The 19,977-nt window shown below is 40.7% G+C and overlaps 1 protein-coding gene across 7 annotated transcripts in view; it reads left to right on the top strand.

Moving 5' to 3' along the window:
- Positions 1-19,756, top strand: part of EPB41L5 (erythrocyte membrane protein band 4.1 like 5) — a 59,207-nt gene extending 39,451 nt beyond the window's left edge. For 3 of the 7 annotated variants that reach the window (XM_026852075.1, XM_026852070.1, XM_026852073.1), the window contains exons 17-26: positions 3,237-3,403; positions 3,925-4,019; positions 9,231-9,359; positions 9,934-9,995; positions 10,632-10,742; positions 11,299-11,392; positions 12,330-12,407; positions 13,227-13,268; positions 13,668-13,801; positions 14,623-19,756. In XM_026852075.1, the coding sequence (XP_026707876.1) occupies positions 3,237-3,403; positions 3,925-4,019; positions 9,231-9,359; positions 9,934-9,995; positions 10,632-10,742; positions 11,299-11,392; positions 12,330-12,407; positions 13,227-13,268; positions 13,668-13,801; positions 14,623-14,680 (970 nt within the window). In that variant the 3' untranslated portion in view covers positions 14,681-19,756. Of the gene's footprint in view, positions 1-3,236; positions 3,404-3,924; positions 4,020-9,230; positions 9,360-9,933; positions 9,996-10,631; positions 10,743-11,294; positions 11,393-12,329; positions 12,408-13,226; positions 13,269-13,667; positions 13,802-14,622 lie in introns of all 7 variants that reach the window. The other 4 variants (XM_026852072.1, XM_026852074.1, XM_026852071.1 and 1 more) reach the window with 3 other exon arrangements.
- Positions 19,757-19,977: the final 221 nt, after the last annotated feature.

Raw genomic sequence — 19,977 nt, forward strand, 5'->3', positions numbered from 1 at the left:
ACAACATTGAATGCCCCAAAATAAAGGAAATGAACAGAATTTCATACTGTTCTACTACTTTGCAGAGTCAGTGTGAGAAACTATTCTGTGTCACTAAAAGTTTGAAAAAATAAATTAGCTTGTGTGATGCTCCATGCTGTATCAAGTCAAATTACTTGCAAAATAATTCTCTTTTGCAGCAGACTTGAATAGTTACTGTGTTTTGCAGATTATATTTCACAAACTAGAATGAAGTATTGTTTTGCTTTTCAACTAGGAAATTAAAAAAAAAATCATACCCTTTGTAACTGACAGCTTTCTCAGGCATGTTATGCATTGTATGCTGTATGGTACATACTAATATCAGTATATTTGTCAGGCAAAAAGAAGAAATAATGCAGTAGTTAACTGGCATAACTGTGAGAGTTCTCTGAGGATGTAGCAACCTCTGTGTGGTTTATTAATGGGTTGACAAACCTTTCCATGTGCAAAAGCGCTTTGATTATTCCTATATTCATAATTATTTGTACGGCTTGAACTCCTGGTATCATTTATCAGCTTTTTCCTGAGTATTTATTAAAATATGCTGATAGAAGTTGATTCTGAAGACATAAAACCTGATACTTACTATTATGCTAAGTTCAAATATCCCTTTGTATGTGGGTAAATACACTAACATGGAAAGCTAATGCACATTTTATTCTTGAGTACTGCACACTGACTGTCACAGAAGTCCTAATTTTCCTGGAAAGCCTTTTATTATTTCCCTCATGATTGGTGTGAGAGTTCATCAGTGCTTTGTAAAAGAAATCAGAAATTTTGTGCAGTGATGAAAATAGTATCTTGTGCTTTTTAATTCCGTAGTCTGGCCGTTTGTGAAGCTTGCATGGTAGACTTCCTGCTGGTGCTCTGATAAGGGTGAAGAATTTGGGTGGCCTTGAACAGTTTAATGCTCTTAGGGGAACTCGTCTTTTGTGCCTGTTGAGGGTCTCTTTAATATAACTTTCCTCTCGTGACTGCCTATCTCAGGATGTCTGAGTAGGTGTTTCAGTGGGTCTGAAGGCAAAATGGGGTCAATTCCTACTTGAGTCTTAACTTAGGAGGCTTCTCTTGAGTCTGCCTAAAATTAATTTTGTTTCCTGAGACCTTGCTGTGATTCAGGCCTGGGTGAAGCTGCAGGGTTGTCCTTGCTACCTCAGCCAGTCCTCCATCCCGTGGCACCAATGGCAATCAGGTTTTCTACAAACTTTTATCACCTTAATGTAAGTAGTAGACTTACATTGGGAGCAACACTATTTCGGTATGCTATCAGATTTCAAGACTGCCCTTATCTCTAGCAGGCAGGTTTTTGTATCAACTCTCTCGTCTATCTAGTAAATGTTACTGCAATTGTCATAGGGGGTAAAAAAGGCTAGTGTAATTATCCTTGCAGTCCTCTAATGAAGATAAATTTCATTTTTCACTCATTTTCTCTCCACTGTGCTGCAACGCTAAGAAAACTATTAGAAGATTCAGTGCAAAGAAGCATTACTGGTGCTCTACATCACCTCTTTTATGTGGAGTTCATAGGAGCTTATACCTAGTTCCTTCAACGTGTCATGGCATCAGCACCTCTCTGTGCTGCAGGAAAAATCTGAACTTCCTATATTGGTTGTCATATTAAATATTTGGGAAGCTATTTACAGAAAACTGTCAGAAAATAGGAAGGGGAGTGTTGGCTTCATGTGAAGACTATCAAACATTTTCACTCTCAGGCATAGGCATCCTCTGATAGTAAGGTACAGGTTTAAGTCTCACCTTCTTTGTTGCCTTAATTGGAAGATGATCTATTCCTGCCTGTTACTTCTAATAATTGAAATTCTCTGTATCCGTCACTCCTTCTTTGCAAGACTACCTACTGCTTGCCATTTCCCATTAGTGATACACAGAGAGGCTCTACAGTAGGTTGAAATGTTTCCTATTATTTGCTAGTAGCGTCTTACTCTGCTTCTTTGAGAGAATCAAGCAAGTGACCTCAGTTTGCCTCACAGCAATTAATTGTATTAAGGTGATTACATTATTATCACTAAACCAGTGATGCATTTCAGAGGTATATATTTACCATTGGAAGGATTCTTTTGGATGTTTGGGCTGGAGGGAGGCAAGGGGCATTAACCCAGTAGCAGTATGGAGAAGCTGGTCTAAACTGTCGAGTAGGAAGCATCTCTGTTCTTGCATAAGGGTAAGTTCTGTTGTGGTGGGTACTTGCTTGGTATCGTTGTTCTCATATTTGGGACAGGACTTTCACAAGTGATAGATGGCAATATTGGTTTAAGAAAAACAACACTGTGTGATTGTTGATGGAGATGGACGATAATCAAACTGCAGTTTTGTGTGCAGATTGTCTGATTAACCATTGTGTTCTGCAGCAATTGTTTCTTAGTTTCTTAGTAGTTATTGCAGTTTGCTGTTAGGATAGCTTTAGCTGTTCCTGAACTTTGAAGAGACGGGTGAGATTCCTGTTTGCACAACATAACCATTATAATATAACTTCTGGTTTTGTAATTGTTTCTCTGTTTTCCTTCTAAATACAGATGGTAGGACAATTTTTCATTAGAAAGCAAAGGATGTGAATCAAGTAATCTTAACAGTGTACAGAGTACATGCTGTGGTTCACTTAAAATGTTGTGACTGCTAAGGTTTCACTCATGTCTCTGCCTAAGTTAATAAAACTGAAACTAGTTACAGGTATGCCTAACCATAATGTCATGTCAGTGCAGGCCTGTGCAGCTTGCCCTTCTGCCCTCTGTTCTGCTTGTAAGTGTTGGGTGAAGTGCTGTACAGATGGCTTTTTGTGAACAGTACCAAATTCCCTCCTCCTGACTTTTCTTTTTCTTCTGTAAAAAACCTAAAGTGTATCTTGAGTTTGTTAGAAAAGCTTCAGACGTTTGTTCCAAAAAAGTGTATTTAATGGATAAAAACTTCCCTTCTTCTCTGTTCATTTTTTCCACTACTAAGTGATGAAGCAGCAGGCAATGTGGACCTGTTCTGTGATAAAGTCACTTCTGCAGGCATGGAATGTGTGGGTTTTTTTTCTTTTGCCCCTCAAACTCATTGAAAGCCAATGTCTACTAGTTACCTGAAACAGTTTTTACAGAATGTGTCTGGTTATCAGAAGACAGCTTGAAAAAAGAGTGTGTGTGTGTGTGTGTTGAAGTTTTTTCTTGTTACAAGAAGAGTGCTAACATGATTCTCTGCCCATCTTTCTGCCTTTGCAGCATACCTCTTGTTGATTTGCTAGACAGCGCAGAGTTGCCAGAAACTTGTGTTGATGATGCCATAGGCCGTCAAGTTGTTGGCTTGGCAACAGGAGATTCAGAAGAGACTGTTAGTTGCCCTCATCCTGGCACAAAGGAAACTGTTGCTGAAAAAGCAGGCTCTGACCGTAAGTAAACTTGCAGATTTTTCCCTGCTGTGATCATGTGGGGGGACCAAGTTAAGTGATCATGTTGTTATGGCGTTGTTTCCTTATAAAAATTGAGAAGTGTTTTAGAAAGCTCCCTTAGATTATATGCATAAGGACAGTTTTGCCCATCATGGGGACAAGTCGATCAACTCTCCCCCTTTCAGCTGGAAGCAGCATATTTCCAAGGACAGGGGTACAAGGGAAAAGTCACAGTTCTTCATGGGATGTCACTTTAGCCACAAATACAGTGAAGTGCAGCCATCTGAGCAATTAACTCTCGCTGCTTGCTCCCCTGTGAGGACCGCAGTGTTGTAATTAGGTACATTCAATCTGGAGGCTTGAAGGTTGCATTGAAGGTTGAGCAAGTAGTTTCACCTATCCCTCTGCTTTTTCTACAGCTTTAAAACCATATAATTAGTGTTCAGGAAGAATGAATGTTGCAAGTCAAGTAACTCCACAGTGACATTAGGAAGATGATATATCTTTTCTGTCTTTTTCAGCATTTGAAGACACATTCCTAAAGCTGAAACAGCTGGAAACAGAGTGCAGCAGCCCCATGTCAACTGAGGGTCCCAACATAAACATAAATGTACAGGTACTTGGGCTTCATTCCTCCTGGCTGAGTTTTGTTCAGATAATTCTGAAAAGTCTTCCACTTACCTTGGGCTGTTTGCCAGATTTTTAAGAATATGAGTGAGTAATATTGGGGAATAGTAAATGAAATACAAATGCTGTGTTATCTATAAACCTGTGTGTGACAGGGCAGTGAGATAAAGATGGGGGCAGAGGTGCATGTGCATGTACGCAGACTGCAGCCTGTTGAAATTTTCAGAAATCAATGGGAATAAGAGTCATAAATGCTTGAAATGTCCCTCAGTTGTTTTTATCTGTAGGTTACTAACTGTATGGTGTTGTGTAGTTCATTCTCTTTTTTGTGGGAGTGAGCTGCTTTCCTGGTGTTTTTCAGTTGCCTTTGGTAACCCTCCCAGAATGTTGTTTTGACATTTTGTTTTGAGTCAAGTTTGCTGGTGATCCGTCCCTCCTGTTAAGTAACCAGTTTTTAAGTGCTCTCTGAAGTAGGTGTTAGTGCTCTGAGTGTTTACATAGAGAGAAGTGATGTGGTTTGATTTAGGGCTCTCCTAAATCTCTTCGAGCAAGTCAGGTTGCATTTCTGCAGGCAGCTGAGCCAAAGTACAAGCTTTAGTGCCCTGAACAGGGTGAGGGTCTCTTTTACCTCGCTCATCTTTGCTCATCCTTCCCTGGCTTCCCTCTTCTCTGTCACCTCCAGGAATCACTGCATGTTTCAGTGAACCAATGTAGCATACAAAACAGCAAACAAAAAATTTTTTGCCCTTTTTGTCTTGAAATTTTTGTTAAGGTGTTGGGTTTTTTGGGGGGTTGGTTTTGTTATTTAAGTTGCTAAATAGTGGGTAAAATAGGTTCATGGAAGGGGTCAAAGAAATGCCAGAGCCGTACAGAAAATAAGTACTGATGCCAGAAGAGATGGAGAGTACAGGATGCTCCCATACAGCAAGAGTGAACTTTCATAGATTCACTGGTTATCAGACAACTGCACCATGCAGGATATTCTTCTATTTTTAATGAGCTTTAAACAACAATATAGAACTTAGATTTCCCTTACTCTCCTTCTCCTGGTGTTAAAGCTTTAGGTGCTTTATTGCATTTTGAAAAAGCAGAGAGTGTCAAACACCTGGCAGTGTTATCTCTATGCTACCCTCCCTTGCAGGGAGGCCTGACCATTTATCTAACTTTCACTGAAGCAGCTATGATATTTTTCTTTCTTCCTCAAGAGTAGAATGAACTTGATGCCAAGAGAAGTGTTTGGTGTTTGGGCTAAGCCCATTCCTGAGTATTGGTTCGCCTGCTCCATGTGAGAGAAGGCTGCTGCTTTGGTATGCTTGGTGGTGAGGCTCTTTGGCTCATGTCCCCTTTAAGGGCTGTTGTCAGGGATGCCTTGTGCACCTCTCTGCTGGGTGAGTGCATTACAAAGATTACCAAGTCTCTAAGAAGATTAGTCAGTAGCCCATAGGTTCTGTTGTGCTGAAACACTGCCTCTGCATAGACTAAAGCAAATGAACACAGTTTATTTCAGAATATTTTTGCCTGTTGAGCTGCATTTTAGTTCAGACAGGGGGAGGGAAAAACATTTAATTGATTAAATGGATAGAATGGAGCAAAAGCATATTAGTGGTTTTTAAATCATGGCTAATATATAGTAAGAAAGATAAGACTCCTGTAATGAGTTAATCTAACAAACAGCCGCCAATACAGTACAGTCACAGTTATCCAGCCGCTGTCATATGAGGCACCGAGTAACTTTGGATGTTAGAGGTTACACGTACTGGGGTGATAGTAACCTGATTAGAGAGCAAGAACATTAGCGTAACTGATACATATATGTGATGTGTGGATCAACAGTACGCCAATGTGATTCTTTCCTTGGGTAAAAGAGACTTCAGCTTTCAAGAAAGAAGTGCAAATTGTATTATGAAAACATGAGTATATTGTGAGTGGTTTTCCCCTCAGGTAGAAAAGATTGAATAAAGCTTCTCAGCCTGTGATGTAGCTTACCAAGAGGTCACTTAAGAGTGTTTGTTTAAAAAGGTAGACAAAGATTAGAGATTGTCTCTGTATACTTTAAATTCTGTATGCTTCAAATTGCAAAGATGCATAGGTTACGGTAGCACCAAATGAGCACACCCAGTTCTGATTAGAGATGTAAGTTGGTGGTCTGGAAATGAGTCCCGAAAATAGCGACCTAAGAGTAACTATAAAAAGCACTTTTGTTTCCTGCTTTTGAAAAAACAGAAATTTCCACGTATGATGTTTGTTACAAAATGTAATTATTGGTTCTCCTCCAGCACTTCCCTTCTTAAACTATTTTTAAAAATGTGTTTATGGCATCATCTTCTGACGGAAGACTGCAGTATTGCAATATATCCACTAAAACCTTGCAATGAGTTCAGATCCTAGAACTTGCAGTTACTTTACATCAGTGTTGCAGTGTTATCTCTGAAAGGGTGTGATTACAATTTCAGCATGTCTCATCTCTCTTAAGTTTTACCAGTGTGTAAGATACATACCTGTGTAGAAACAGTTAGAGCACATAAAGGGTTTGGTAAAATGCTCTGGGGGAAAGGGTTAGCTTTCTGCTTATGAAGGCAGAGCTGCATCCTGAACTTCCTAAGTGACACTGTCAAATGCCAATGAACTACTCATTTCAGCTTTGTTAATTAAAAATCTTTACCTGTTTTCCATCAGGGATCAGAGATGGCCTGACAGCCATCTTTATGTAATTCTATCCTTGCAATCAATCAATCTTGATTGATTTCTTTCATAGGGAAATATTTACCTAGCTATCTGTGTTCTTTTAGAGAAAAAGAGAAATCTTTCTAGAATGAGAACTGGGAAGGGGGAAATGAATGACTTCATTCTTCACCACTGCTCCCTGCCAAAATCTGTTAGGATGGAAGAATGCGACTTTGTCCTTTCCCAGCTTTCACTAGTGTAGTGACCAGATCTGACACAAGAGAGCAAATAGCTCTTAAATACACCAGCACTCTGCTTTCATCAGCTTCTGAAGTGAAATGAACAATAAAAAGTTCACCCTGTTTGCCCATGTTCGAAGTCTGCTTCAGAGTCAGAAATCCAAGGACGTGAGGGTTGGTTTTTTTTCTGAATTCATTGTGATCTGTAAACATGTGGAAGCTGCTCCAAAATGTGCCTGTATTAGACTTCATCTCTGGCTGCACAAAGTGATTTTCAGTGGCACCAAGAATGCTGCTCAAAAGCACAGGGGATTGGCATTGCATGCCCTGCTGCTGCCTTGAGTATTTTCTTACTTTTTACATTACTGCCTAGCTCCATGTTTTGATTGAAGAATAGAGTACAAATATAGTCTGTCTAGTACATGGAAACAGTAAAAATTGGTAACAAGCTAGAGTATTGACAAACCCCAGCAGCTTTATGGTTTTATGCGAACAACTGAAATGTCATGTAAATTAGACATCTGGAGGCATTATCAGGTGCCAGATGCTTTCCCCTCTGGCTACATGCTCTTTTCATTAAAAAAAACAGTAAAACACCAGTGCTTTTTTCAAACACAAAATAGAAAGGATTGAGAAAAATCTATCTGTAATATTGATGGAAGTATTTCCTTGGTGGTGTAGAACTTATACTTGATTAGTACTATTAAGAAATATTTTAATGTAAACTTTTCAAAAGTTGGGAATCTTAACTGCTAATAGACTAGTGACCTAATTAAACTGGTTGTTCAGGTGGAGGAAGCTAAGAGAAAGGTAAACCACAAAATGGTGCTTAAAATACCAGTGTACTGATGTGCTCAGTTAAAATAATCGAATTTACTATATCACTGGTACTAGAATAATGCATTAGAAATTCTGTACAGGGACTGTTAATATATAGCAACTGGTTCAGTGAGGTCCTCCAGTGTAAGAATTTAAGGATTATCACAGTTGGGTACTCCGACTGTACAAATGATGATAATAATAATAATAATTCAGTTCTAATTATTCCAGCAGCTTCTCTAAAATAAAAACCAATGTTTAATAATTAATTGTTTTGTTAAGTCTTCATTAATTATGTGAATGTGCATCTCTTAATACCTCCTAGCAACATTCTTTGGCATTACTGGTTGTTGGTCCTCATACCTTTTTATGTTGACAGTGACCCTTAAATATTTTGCAAAGTTCATTGCTGACTGGGGTCAAAATTTTAAAATGGGTTCTCCTTTATAAAGTCTTGTGAGCTCCTATTTGGATACCCTGAAATTTGATTCAGAGAGAGACAAGAAAATCAGGTGTTTTTTCGCCTCTCAGAAGACCAAATACATAGAAGATTCTCACTAGCATTTCCAGTGAACAAAAAGGCTAAAAGTGGATGGATTGCTGCGGGGGGAGGCACGTATTCACCTCTTTTAATTTCTCTGCCCTGCTCTCTCTCTGTGCGATGGGCTTCGCTCCTCCTGGACACTCCGCAGTTCGCGCAGCAGGACTGTTCCTGCTCCGGAGCTTGCAGGAATGTGGCACTTGCCTCCAGGAGAGAGAGCCTGCCTTGCCAGCCAGGGTGGCATGTGGTGAGGAAAGCGGGGCTCTGTCTCCCCCTGCTGAGTCATACCCCGAGAGGAAAGGTCACAAGGTTTAGCCTCCACTCAGTTAATTAACTTCTGTTGCTGATCAAAGAGCAATTAGTAGACTGAATGCTTAATTAAAATTTTATAATTAAGAAATGCAATTCACATAATGAAATATACTGTAGTGAAAGGTATCTAATTTTTAATTGTCTTCACTACGTATCTGGCTGCCAGTTTGCTCTGATACAATCAGTGATGGTGCTAATACTAGTGCATTAAACTGTTTATATATGTAAGTGGTTTTTAAGGTAAAAATCTTCCCAACTTGCATGTGAGAGTAAATTATCAACTTATAGTTAGGCAATACTGATATGATGTGATGACTGCTATATTGATCTCCTATCAGTAAACTAGGCTGCAAATTTAGGGTTCACTTCAGTTCTTGCACGCTGTATTTTTAGCACAGCACTTTGCATCTCCATTTTTAAGCATTCTGCTTTTTTTACTTTATGTTTTGCTGTGACATTACAACTGAGTTACAAAATAAAGGAAAAAATTGCTTTTTCATTTCAGTATAAATCTGCTGACTTTCCTCTCACTCAGAGCCTTGCTGTTATTTAGAGATGTCAATAAACTTCAGCCCAGACTTTTCTATGTGGGAACTGCTTCTAAAAAAGATTTCTTCATGTCTAGGATGAAGTGGTAAAATTGACAGATAAATGTCTTAACAATGCAATTGAGAGCCCAATCGCAGCAGGAATGTGGCTTCCAGCAGATATCAAAAGCAATATCCTGAAGGCCCAGGCAGAAGCAGGGCACAAGGTAAATACTCAACTGATTAAAGGACTGTGTCGCACTCGAACATTTTATTCTCTTCAATTGCCTGGTGTTGGAGAAGGTGCCTTGCAGATAAGGGTGCTCCAAGAGCCAAAGTCCAAGGTACAGTAAGAGAGCTGTTCTTCACAATACTAGCAGTACAGGAGCGGTTCCTCAAGGAGGAATCTCCATCCTTGATGATACTCAGCATGTAACTGGATGAAGCCCTGAACAAGACCTTCCCAACAACATTGGGAAGTTATTGAGCCAGATAACCTCCAAAGGTTTTCCTCTAACCAAGAAATTATTCTGCGATTCTGTCACTAAGACTATGCTTCTAGCATGTTCTAGTAAATTCTGTAGCAAATAATGGTATTTTATTTGGCTACATCAGTAAATTGTTTTTATTTCTGCACTAAAGTTTTCCCATAGAATTGATGTTTTAAGTCCCTGAGCAGTAGATGAGCAGCACACATTTATGCTGGCAGGGAGGCACCCTGCTCTTCTGTGAATCTCAGAACTGACACAGGATGGAAACAGGTATCAGAAATTTATGTCTTTGTTCCTTTTTTCCTCTCAGATCATAAGAGAAGACAGTCTGACAGGTGTCAAGAATTCCAATATTCAGGATGCTGCTGCCAGGTACTGAATAGATTTGGAAGAAACGTGTAATCGAGTTACCCAAGAACAGCACTGAGAACGTGCAGTTCAGCGTGGTCTTAGCAGCTCAGTGAGCGTTGCATTTTTCCTTCCATAGGGTACCTTAACCTGGTGTAAAGTCTTTTTAAAATGAAAAACAGCAAGCACAATAGTTGCTAGGTTTTATTATATACAAGGTAATCCAGATACTCTTTATTCTCCCATACTTTAATTCGATAAACATTGTCCCAGTAGCAGCTTCAATCACTAGTTATTTCTGATCTGTGAACAACTTTGGTGTGGAGAGAGGGGATGGGTCTGTTTAGAGTAGCTGTTTTATAATAGAGAAAAAAATGTGTACAAAAACTTGACACTGACAGTTGTTTTCCTGAGAATTACTGAATCTCAAATGATTGCTAGTTCCAGTGGGATTTCAGATATTGAAAAAGTCAAAGGGTTAAAACATGTAGTTTCTTGACTATTTGTGAAGATTAAGCATGTCAGACCTCAAAGAGCACATGGGAATATTGAATAAAATTTACATCTAGTGATCTCAGAAATACGCTGTAACAAGTGATTCATGAAGAGCTTTCCCTGTAAGGTTATACCTGTTTTTTGGTTTTTGTTGTTCCATGCCAGGAACATTTTCCCATCAGGCAAAACACAGAGTAGTCCCCCAGCAACCAGTCCAGTATTTCAAGACCCAAGAGAGCTGCAGAAGGCAATCCTTGCCTCAAACACCTTTGTTCCGTAAGTGATTCAGGAGAAACGTGTTTCTGGGTTAAGGGAATCACGTGGATATTATCACGAACAGGTCTGAAAAGAGGAGGAACAGTTGCTGAGCATTTAGACTAAGCAGGTTTACCAATACATCTTTAATTACTGTTCCAACAGTTAATCAGTGTAGGCCAGGCCTCAGGGTGAATATCCTAGCAAGCAGTAAGCAAATCTCTCTCATCTGAAAGGACTGAAATATCACATCCTGCTGCCCCTGGCTCTAAGGAGGCAGATAAGAGGATGATGGGGGAAGGCTTCAGGCGAATTAGAAACAAGGGCTGAAGAAGCTCCTTTGAGATATATACATAGATACCGTTGGGTCTGTACACAGCTGTAGCTGAAACTATGAAAGAGAGCAGTAATCTGTGGAGGCAGTTGGATGGCATTAACTTCAACATAGTCGTAAACATCAGTCCTTTGTCTGCCTCACATGGAACTGGTGTTGAGTTTTTGGGTTGAGCTACAAGGGAAGCAGCACTGTTTCATGCTGTCCAGTCAGTGTGCTGATGAGAATGTTTTCTCCTTTCCGTAGTGTGTTAAATGAGGACAACGCTGCCTCTAGCCATGAGGACCTGCTGATTCCAGCTAATCGGGCTCCAGCTGAGGAGGCTGCTGTTTCAAAGGTATCCCCACCTCCCAGCCTGGAAGGTTTCTGTGTGTCACGTTCTGAGCTACTGATGCCTCCAGGCAAGCACAGCAGACCTTGCTGCATGCCTCTCATAACTTGATGAATACCAGTCCTCAGTGAATGCCAATGAGTGCTTTCTGAAGCAGACAGGACACTGTACAGATCTCTCCAAAGGCCATTTCTGAGTGTTCTTTCAGGTTCTTTGCCTGACACTTATTTTTCTAATCTGATCATTTTTCTCATGCTAGTGGGGAGACCCTTATATCCCAGTGATTTGATGCTCCAAAAAAGAGACTTCAGGAATGAAATTCTGACATAGGCAATTCCTGTCAAAATAACCAGAGATCAGAAAGTTTAAATTGAAATCTTTGATTGTTGTATTCTGGTTACCTTAACGATAAGGTATTTTTTAACTGGACTCCAAGAAATGCACATAGTAATTCAGGGGTCAGCTTTCTTTTGTCTCTCTCCAAAAGAAGAGCCCAACACTGGACTCTGCTGTTACTTCAGCAGACTGAGGGGTTATTCTGGATCACTAAAGCACCATGCCCTTTATCTGTTGTCCCTCTAAACCATTAGTGTGTAGTTGATCCCACTGAATAATTATCAATTTCATCTTCTTAGTTCAAATACTCAGCTCACAGACCTCACTGACCTTGTTGAATGGCACAGTACCCTGTCTTCGCACAGGAGAAAGGGACAGTTGCACAGCTTTTACTTGGCAATAACATTGTTTCTAGTATGTTGATGAGAATAAGTGAAATGAAAAGGTTATTAAAAAAAGATCGTATGGAAGGATTTGAGAAAACAGACCTGATAAGCAGTGGTGTTCATTAAGGACACTGGTCTGTAACTTGGGAAGCCACTAGAGTATTCAGCAGACCTGTCTGGTTACTACTGGGGATTCAGCTGAAAACTGATTTATTCCATAGGGCACTCCAGATGACCAGGACGTTTCCTTAACATCATTGGCAGAGAATCTAATTGATTTTACAGAAGCCACACCTCGGGTAAATGTATTTCAAAACCTTCTTCCTTCACATGTACAGTGGTTTTTACTCATAAACTCTCCCCTGGCTTTAGTATCTGTCCACTAGGCTAGGATCTGCTGCAGCAGAGTGAAGTGGTGATTGACCTGGATCACTGCATGCATACCCCCCTGCTTGAAGGGTGGCTGGCCTAGGGTCTAGGCCCTACAGCTTTGTAATGGAAGGAACCTGAAGAGTTAACTTGTATCTGTGCCTGTACTCTTTATTTTAGTACATCTGCAGGTGCCAGCCTCCTTCTGGGGCTTTTGCGTTTATATAATACTATAGAAGTTACACTTAAATGTGTATATACACACAGACATATATAACTGTGTGTATATATGTAAAATAAATACTTGAAAAATAAACTTTTAAGAGAAATCAACCCTTTTATATAGATAAAACCACTCTTACAATCTGTGCTAGCGAAAAAGGAGTTAGATTGCATGCACCAAAAGGAAAGGGAAGGAGCAGAACCTTTAAACTGTTCACAGAAGTGCGCTTGGTTAACTTTGTCCACAAAGCAGAAAAAATTAGCAGGTTCAGTTGCCTTTTGGAAGGGAGTGCTATGCTGAAACTGCTACCAGAAAGTTTCTGTGAGTGAGTGGATATTAGCTGAATGCTGTGTGGGTGCCATTTACCTTGTGGTATGAAGTGACATCATCTGTAGCTCATCACTAGCATGGTTCAAAGACTAGTGATGGACAAATATCTGAGATCGTTTTGGGAGGCAATATTGTTTTGAGAATGTTTCCAGCTACTTCAAACACTTTCTAATGAGCATTTGTTTGCTTTTTGTAGGTGTCTTCCCAGCCCACAATAACACCAAGGTGGATAGTGCCAGTGAGTTATTTGACCATTCCTTAACAACAAAAAAAAAAAAAAAGGAAAAAAGAAAGCTTTTGTCATGATTAAGAAACAGGAGCTCAAGTAAAATAGTAAAATATAATAATTTGTAATAAGTTAAAAGCCCATAAAATAATGTACCAGACCAAAAATAAAGCAAACTGATTCAGCTGGAGTAAATCAAACGACATACATATCCTGATAATATTTATACTTCATTTTTGCTGCATTACTGTGCGGGTAAACCATAAAATTTCATTAAGAACTTGCATTTAGTAAAATCTACCCTGAAACTTGATGAATCTTTGTTTTTACTGTTAAAAAAAATAAATTGAAAACTTAGCTTGTCTTGTCCTGGTTTTTATTTCAGTTTTGTGTTTATTCTCCCCAATTTAGACTGGACTGATTTCTAATGGGCCTTTGGGAGAGGATGTCACCTTGGCTATGAAGGCAGTGAAAGGCAGCACGGAGACTCTGTTGCCATCAGCTGGAATGCCACCATCCCAGCAGATACCTGAAGTCCTTGCAAGGTAAGGTCACCTCAGCACTCACTTCAGAAGTCTGTATGGCGTGGAAAGGAAGTATGTGCTCTTACTAATTCCACTTAAAAAGTTATAGAGGTCATTTAGACACAGTGCCTTGCTTTGCTGTGCTTATAAACTATAGTTCTGTTTCACTTTATAGCATTTGAAATCTCAAATAAATAAATAGAGCACCTGGTGTGTGTGTGTATTTTTATATAACAATGTTTTGAAGGGTAAGAAAACATTTTTAAAATTTAAATAAGTAAAGAAACAAAGCATACAAATTTAGCTGGAGTTGGAGGTAACTTGTCATTATAAGTCCTATAAAATCAATTAATTCTTTTAAATTATCATTTCACTTCAGTTTCTTATCTACTAACATGTTTTAGGACTGGACTGAAATTATGGTACAGATTAATTTTCTGAGAAATCACTCTACAGTGTTTCAGTGCCTGCCAGAGGATTGGTGGGGGAGGGAAACAGTCTCCCCGTTATTTCCAAGCTGTAAGGAGGTCAGAGGACAGAATTTGTAGAAACTTTTCCTCTTGCTATTCCATGCTGCCATGATGGTGAGGCAGAACAGTGTCAGCAATGGTCAGATCTTTCGGTGAACCTGTTACAGTGCGGGTGGCAATGATGCTGTTACTGCACTGTGAGAAATTGATTCAGTTTGCTCTTCTGTGAGTTGTCTGCTGGTCTTGTTAAATTACGAGGGAAGCAGCTACTAACGCTTTTTGGAACAATACTCATCTTTTTTTAATCCATTACGGCAGATCTTCTTGGAGGAGTGTATTTACAGGGCCTCTTTTTTTTTTTTTCCCTTTTAGTCCAGTTACTGAGGATGCTACAATAAGAATGAAGTGTTTACTCACCACCGAACTCTAGGAGGAGTTTCTGCACTTCCCACCTTGTAAAAACTCCAACCTTCTAATATATCTCCAAGAGATCCTTCCAAAAGACTTGCTTGGGATCAAACTCTTGCTGAACAAGAGTCAAACAGCCAGCTGGCTTGCTAGGATCCAGGAAGAGACTTCTAAATTTATTGCAACCTAACTGGAATTACAGTCTGAACCACAATATAAAACCACGTGCACGTTTGATCTTCTCCCTCAGAAGTGAAATACCACACTGGAGCTAGTTCTGAACGTGAGGAACAGAGTCTAGTTGTGTTGTGCTCACGCTAGGTTAGTCTTGCTTACGCCGTGCTGCCCCTCTCGTGCTGAGGGAATTCCCGGGGCCGGTGTGAGCGGTCCCTCCCCGCCGCAGAGCCACGTCGGGAGGATGAGGAGGACGCGCAGGGCCACCTTGTGGCCGCGCTACGTGCGGCGGCTCACGGTAGTGATGACTCTTTGATACAGCCAAGGACATTTTCTTCTGTGTGATTATTCCCTCTGTTTTTCGTTGGTTTTACCAACACATTCCCTCCTTTTTGGCCTTAAACCCCTCAATAATCCTTGCACCTCTTGTTACAGTACCTGGAAAGAATGAAAATTTAGTCTGTCAGTGACCAACTATAATGACTGGATTTGAGCTGCTCATTGCAACCAGGCAAAGGAAAATTAACCTGCCAAACAGCTTATAGCATTAGCAGACTACAGCAGAGGTCCCACATTTTGACACTGATTATTTCACTTCCTGCATGACTCAAATACCTGCATTTTAGTCTAGAGAGATGTATGTTTTAAATGCTGAAGCAGTGAAGGTATGAGTACAGCTTACTTCAGGAACTGCTTATTGGTTAGTTTTGTTATCATATAGGACTAGGAAGGAAAATAATTTTCTTGTTTCCATTCATGCTGTTTCAGGGTGTTGTTTCCAGATGCTGTGCTTTGGAAGTACTTAACAGGTATGTTAGCAGCATGAGGGTACAACTAGATCAGTTCTTAACACCACCTCGATTTCTGTTCCAAGTGTCATCTAATAGTTGTATGTGGAATAACCAACAGAAGGAATAAGATGAAAACAGAAAAAAAGATTAAAAGTTCCTATAAACAGTTCACTTCTTTGTAGAAGGAAGCTAGGAGCGCTTCAAGAGCACATTCCACAGAGTTGGTGGAAGGCCTTTTGGTGTTCAGGTGAAGTACAGGATACAATATGTACAGTTTGAAGAGATCATTTGAGTCCTGGGTGGCAGGATCCCCATGTGGATGTGTAGAGGTGAGCACAGGGACCCTGGGGATGCAGCCTGTGAAAAAGGTCAGTGCAGGGTCAGAGGGAGGAGAGATACAGAAGCCTGATGATGAGCCCCACATCTCCTGACAGGGAAGCACAGGTGAAACAACTGGGATCTTTCTTAGGAAGGTTTGTACATATGACTGGGGTTGGGGGGTATCTTCTACTTAGTGCTGCTCTTTATAGCTATCTATATACGTGTGGTTCTTAGGAATGATTTTGAATGTGAAAGTTGGCTGCACAACTTCTTTTCTGCACACCGGCTGCGTGCACATCTCTCCGTGTAGACAAAGATTTGGACCAAACCATTGTGGGTTGTGCAGGTAAGCTGGTGCCCGGCTAGGCTGCTTCTTTCAGACTAGGGCGTCCTTACTGCTGCTCTTGTGCTCTTGTTTGCAAGATGCTGAATGAGCATGTTAGGAAGAAGCCACATGACATTTATGTGGTCCACTGCCACTCCTCTAAACCCCCGAGGCCTTAACAGAGAAACATAGAAGCCATGGAGAGCTCTTAGGACTAATGTACCAGTGTCTCTCTGCAGACAGTGATTTGCAGCCCTTGCCTCAAGAACCAGGAGTCAAAACTGGGGGCAGGTGTATCGGGTAGTCCCTCCAGCCAGCGCCTAAAGCCCGGCCTGGGCAGGCTGCCCGCTCCCGGAGCTGCTCTTCTGCACCAGGTGGGGAGTTTCTGCCCACCAACTGTTCAGCTCTGTCGTTGTTACTTCCAGTTGAGTATTGGTGTTTTTTAATACTTCTAAGTCTGAACCTTATTGCATATTAAAATGTAGAAGGTTCCAGATTCAAATATCAAATGTCTTAGTCTGGATTAGTAATACAGTTGCCAGCAAAGTTCCTGCAGGAAAAGGGAAGCTATGGCTGCAACAGTCTGCTTCCTGCACAAAGCCAGGACTGTGTGGGGAAACTTGGCACTAGCTATTGATCTGTTTGCTCAGCAGCTGAGCTGGCATTCGCCAGCTACATGTGTTGGATTTGTAAATAGACAGAATGCAGTAGCGTTTTCTGTAAGGCATGTTTGATATTTGACTCTTCCCATTGGGTTCAGGAGCTCTGTGAACTGTTAGCTTGAATCCCTCCCAAAAATAGAATAACAGAAGTTTACAGTTTTACAGCACTGCGTGTTGAATACCATCCTTAGATTCCTCCTGAGCACTCACATAGAGGAGATAACAAGTAAATAACATGTGTGGTGAGTGTGTCCCTCGAAAATCTAAATGGTTCCAAACAGCCAACTGTTATTTCGGCATGGCTGGGATAGTGGTGATCCGAGAGGAATGTTGTATTTACACACATGTGCACACACACAAATTTCAGAGGGTAAAGATTTTCCTCAATTGTTGGAGGACTAATGCTTGAACCTATTTAAAAATTCAGAATTTTCAACTGTTAAATTGGGGACCTGCAGTTTCTAGTAGACTCGGTGCTGCAAACCCCTCTTTTCAGTGATACCAGATACTTGGAGGAGATAGTCACTCCATTTAACTCAATGTAGCTTATTTAGCTAATCCAAATCACTGTTTATATAGGGAGCCTGGCAAGACTATGGCACCACAGTTGTGTGATCTGAACAGACACATCTGAACATCCTGTAGTTTGGCATCACAATTGTGCTTTAAAACTATATAGGTATCACGTTGTGTCATGACTGGCTAACAGGTAACATGGCATTACTCATCACCTGCATTTTATCAAACACAAATAGGTATAATAGTTCCTGGGGTTTGTGTTATAAAGTGTTAATTAATGCCTGTGTGCTACTGAGAAAAAGGGATTTTCTTACCATTGCTATACTATTGATTGATTGACTGTAAGGTCCAGTCAGCCTCTAAAAGTTTATTTTGGGGTATTTATTTAAAGAGATTTACAATAAAACTTCTGTGTGAATCTGATGTTGGGATGTTGGCCAACCACTTCAGAGCTGTAAGAGTTGGCAGGAATAAATCAATGCATGTTCTGTTGCAGTTGTTTGGAAAAATTCAGCTCCCTGATTTAAAAAAAAAAAAGTTCAAATTTTTTTCCTAACAAAGTTATCCCCTGGTGACTTACTAATGCATGTCCCAGCCTGTCCTCCCTAACTGGCCGTGTACTCTGTTGCTGCATGTGTATGTGATGCTGATCAGAGGTGGATGCTTTTTTTAAGTCTATAAATAAAAAATGATAACTTAAACTAAAACCATAAGTGATTGGATCTAAAACTAAAAGTGATTTTACTCCAGTCACATTCTTAAGTGATTAAAGTAAAATATTTTATAGAAATCTTAACATTTATAATAACAAAAAAAACCCAGCCTGTATTTCAAACTGACTAATCTGAGGGAGATGCTGGATCTTAGAATGGCATTTTGGTCTCACCCATTTAGCCCAAGAGAAAGAGAGCAGAGAGTCTGCGTGTGCAGAGTACATGGCAGCGGTTCTACAAGCTTTTGAGATGGGTGTTAAAAACTCCCCTTACACCTGAATTAAAGGAATCTCTTTAGTTCAGTGGTAATGGGGTTTAATATTAGGTCAGTCATAGGACATAAAATAACTACTTACCTGCTGATCAGTCACAGTTAATGGATTAGTTTGAATGTATTCAACTTTAAACTTAAATTCCACATGTACTTTGTCAAAGACAGCTGCATAAAAAACATGTTTGGGATGGTTTTTTGAACAGAACTGACAGCACCATTAGAGGAACAGTCCAGTTACACTTGGGTCTCTTTCCACAAACTGTCTTCAGCCCTTGCCTGTTATCCCTTTGTTTGCACCTGGCTCGTTCTTGTTTCCTGAAGCAAAGATGTAGAGTTAAGATGAGCATGTCCTTCACAGACAGCACTGGATATATTTTTCACATCGTGAACATATTCTGGTAACTCAAATCTCCTACAGATTAAGTGTTAGCAGCTCTATTTCACGGCCAGCCGGAATTTAAAGCTCTAGCTGGGCACATACAGTGTTTGTTAGTCTAGGGAGTTGTAGTGTGTGTATATATATCTCTCTGTTAGACATGGTAACGTCACAGCTTTCAAATGCAGCTGGACAATCATAACTTATACCAAAAAATAAAAATAACCCATGCTGATGGCCTTTGGGTGATGCAGGTGTAGTCCGTGTGCGCTTGGTCCAAGCGTTCGCAAGCACAGGGCCCTTCCGCCGTGCCTGCACGGAGGTGGAGTTGGTGTGGTTCTTGGAGCACTGCGCTGCCTTGGCAGTGCTCAGGGGCAGACCCGGGCGGTCGCAGGGCCTGTGGAAAGCCAGGATCCACCTGCAGCCTCCCGGGGGGTTGGGTGCGCCAGTGGGGAGTGGGCGCTGCCCCTGTCCTGATGGTGACAGCGGACCCTGCAGCAGGGAGCCGCAAGGTTGTCCTACAAAATTCACCTCCCTTTTACTGTTTGGCTTGAGCACTCTCCTTCATAAACACACACACAGAGCCCCCTACCTGTAACTGGACAAACTTATTTTTAAAATACGTAAGAATATTTTTTTAGTTAGATTTTTTTTTTTTTTTTTTTTGTTAAAGCCACACTAACTACTGTATTTTTACCTTTTATATGTAAAGCTCGGTAATAGCTCTCAATGTATAATTTATTTGTTGGTTTTTTTATAAAACAAAGTGCACCCTCTTCTGTTTCACAAGAGTAGCGATGTATGAACTGTTCTAGGCACTGCACTGAGATCTGTATTGAAACTGTACATGGGAACAAGAAGCTGTGATTTGTAGTCCACTCAACCCAGTCTTGAAATGTTTATTACTGTAGTTTTGTCGTAAATATACCACATCAGAGCAGAAGTCTCACAGAGTCATCTTTCAAGCTCTGCCGTGTTACACTGGTGTGGCAGCGAGAGGTGGGGGTTGGCCGGGAGGTGGGAGGTGAGCTGCACGCTGGGGGCCGCAGGGCTGTTGCACCCACAAAATCAAAGCAAGAGATACGTGGCAAGCTCATGCTCCGCACTGAGCACTCATCCACCCGCGGTCCAAGGGGCCTGTCTGACAGCACAAGAACTCTCTGC

Source organism: Athene cunicularia (genome assembly GCF_003259725.1).
Source record: "Athene cunicularia isolate RWA chromosome 7 unlocalized genomic scaffold, athCun1 chr7_part1, whole genome shotgun sequence".
NCBI lineage: Eukaryota > Metazoa > Chordata > Aves > Strigiformes > Strigidae > Athene > Athene cunicularia.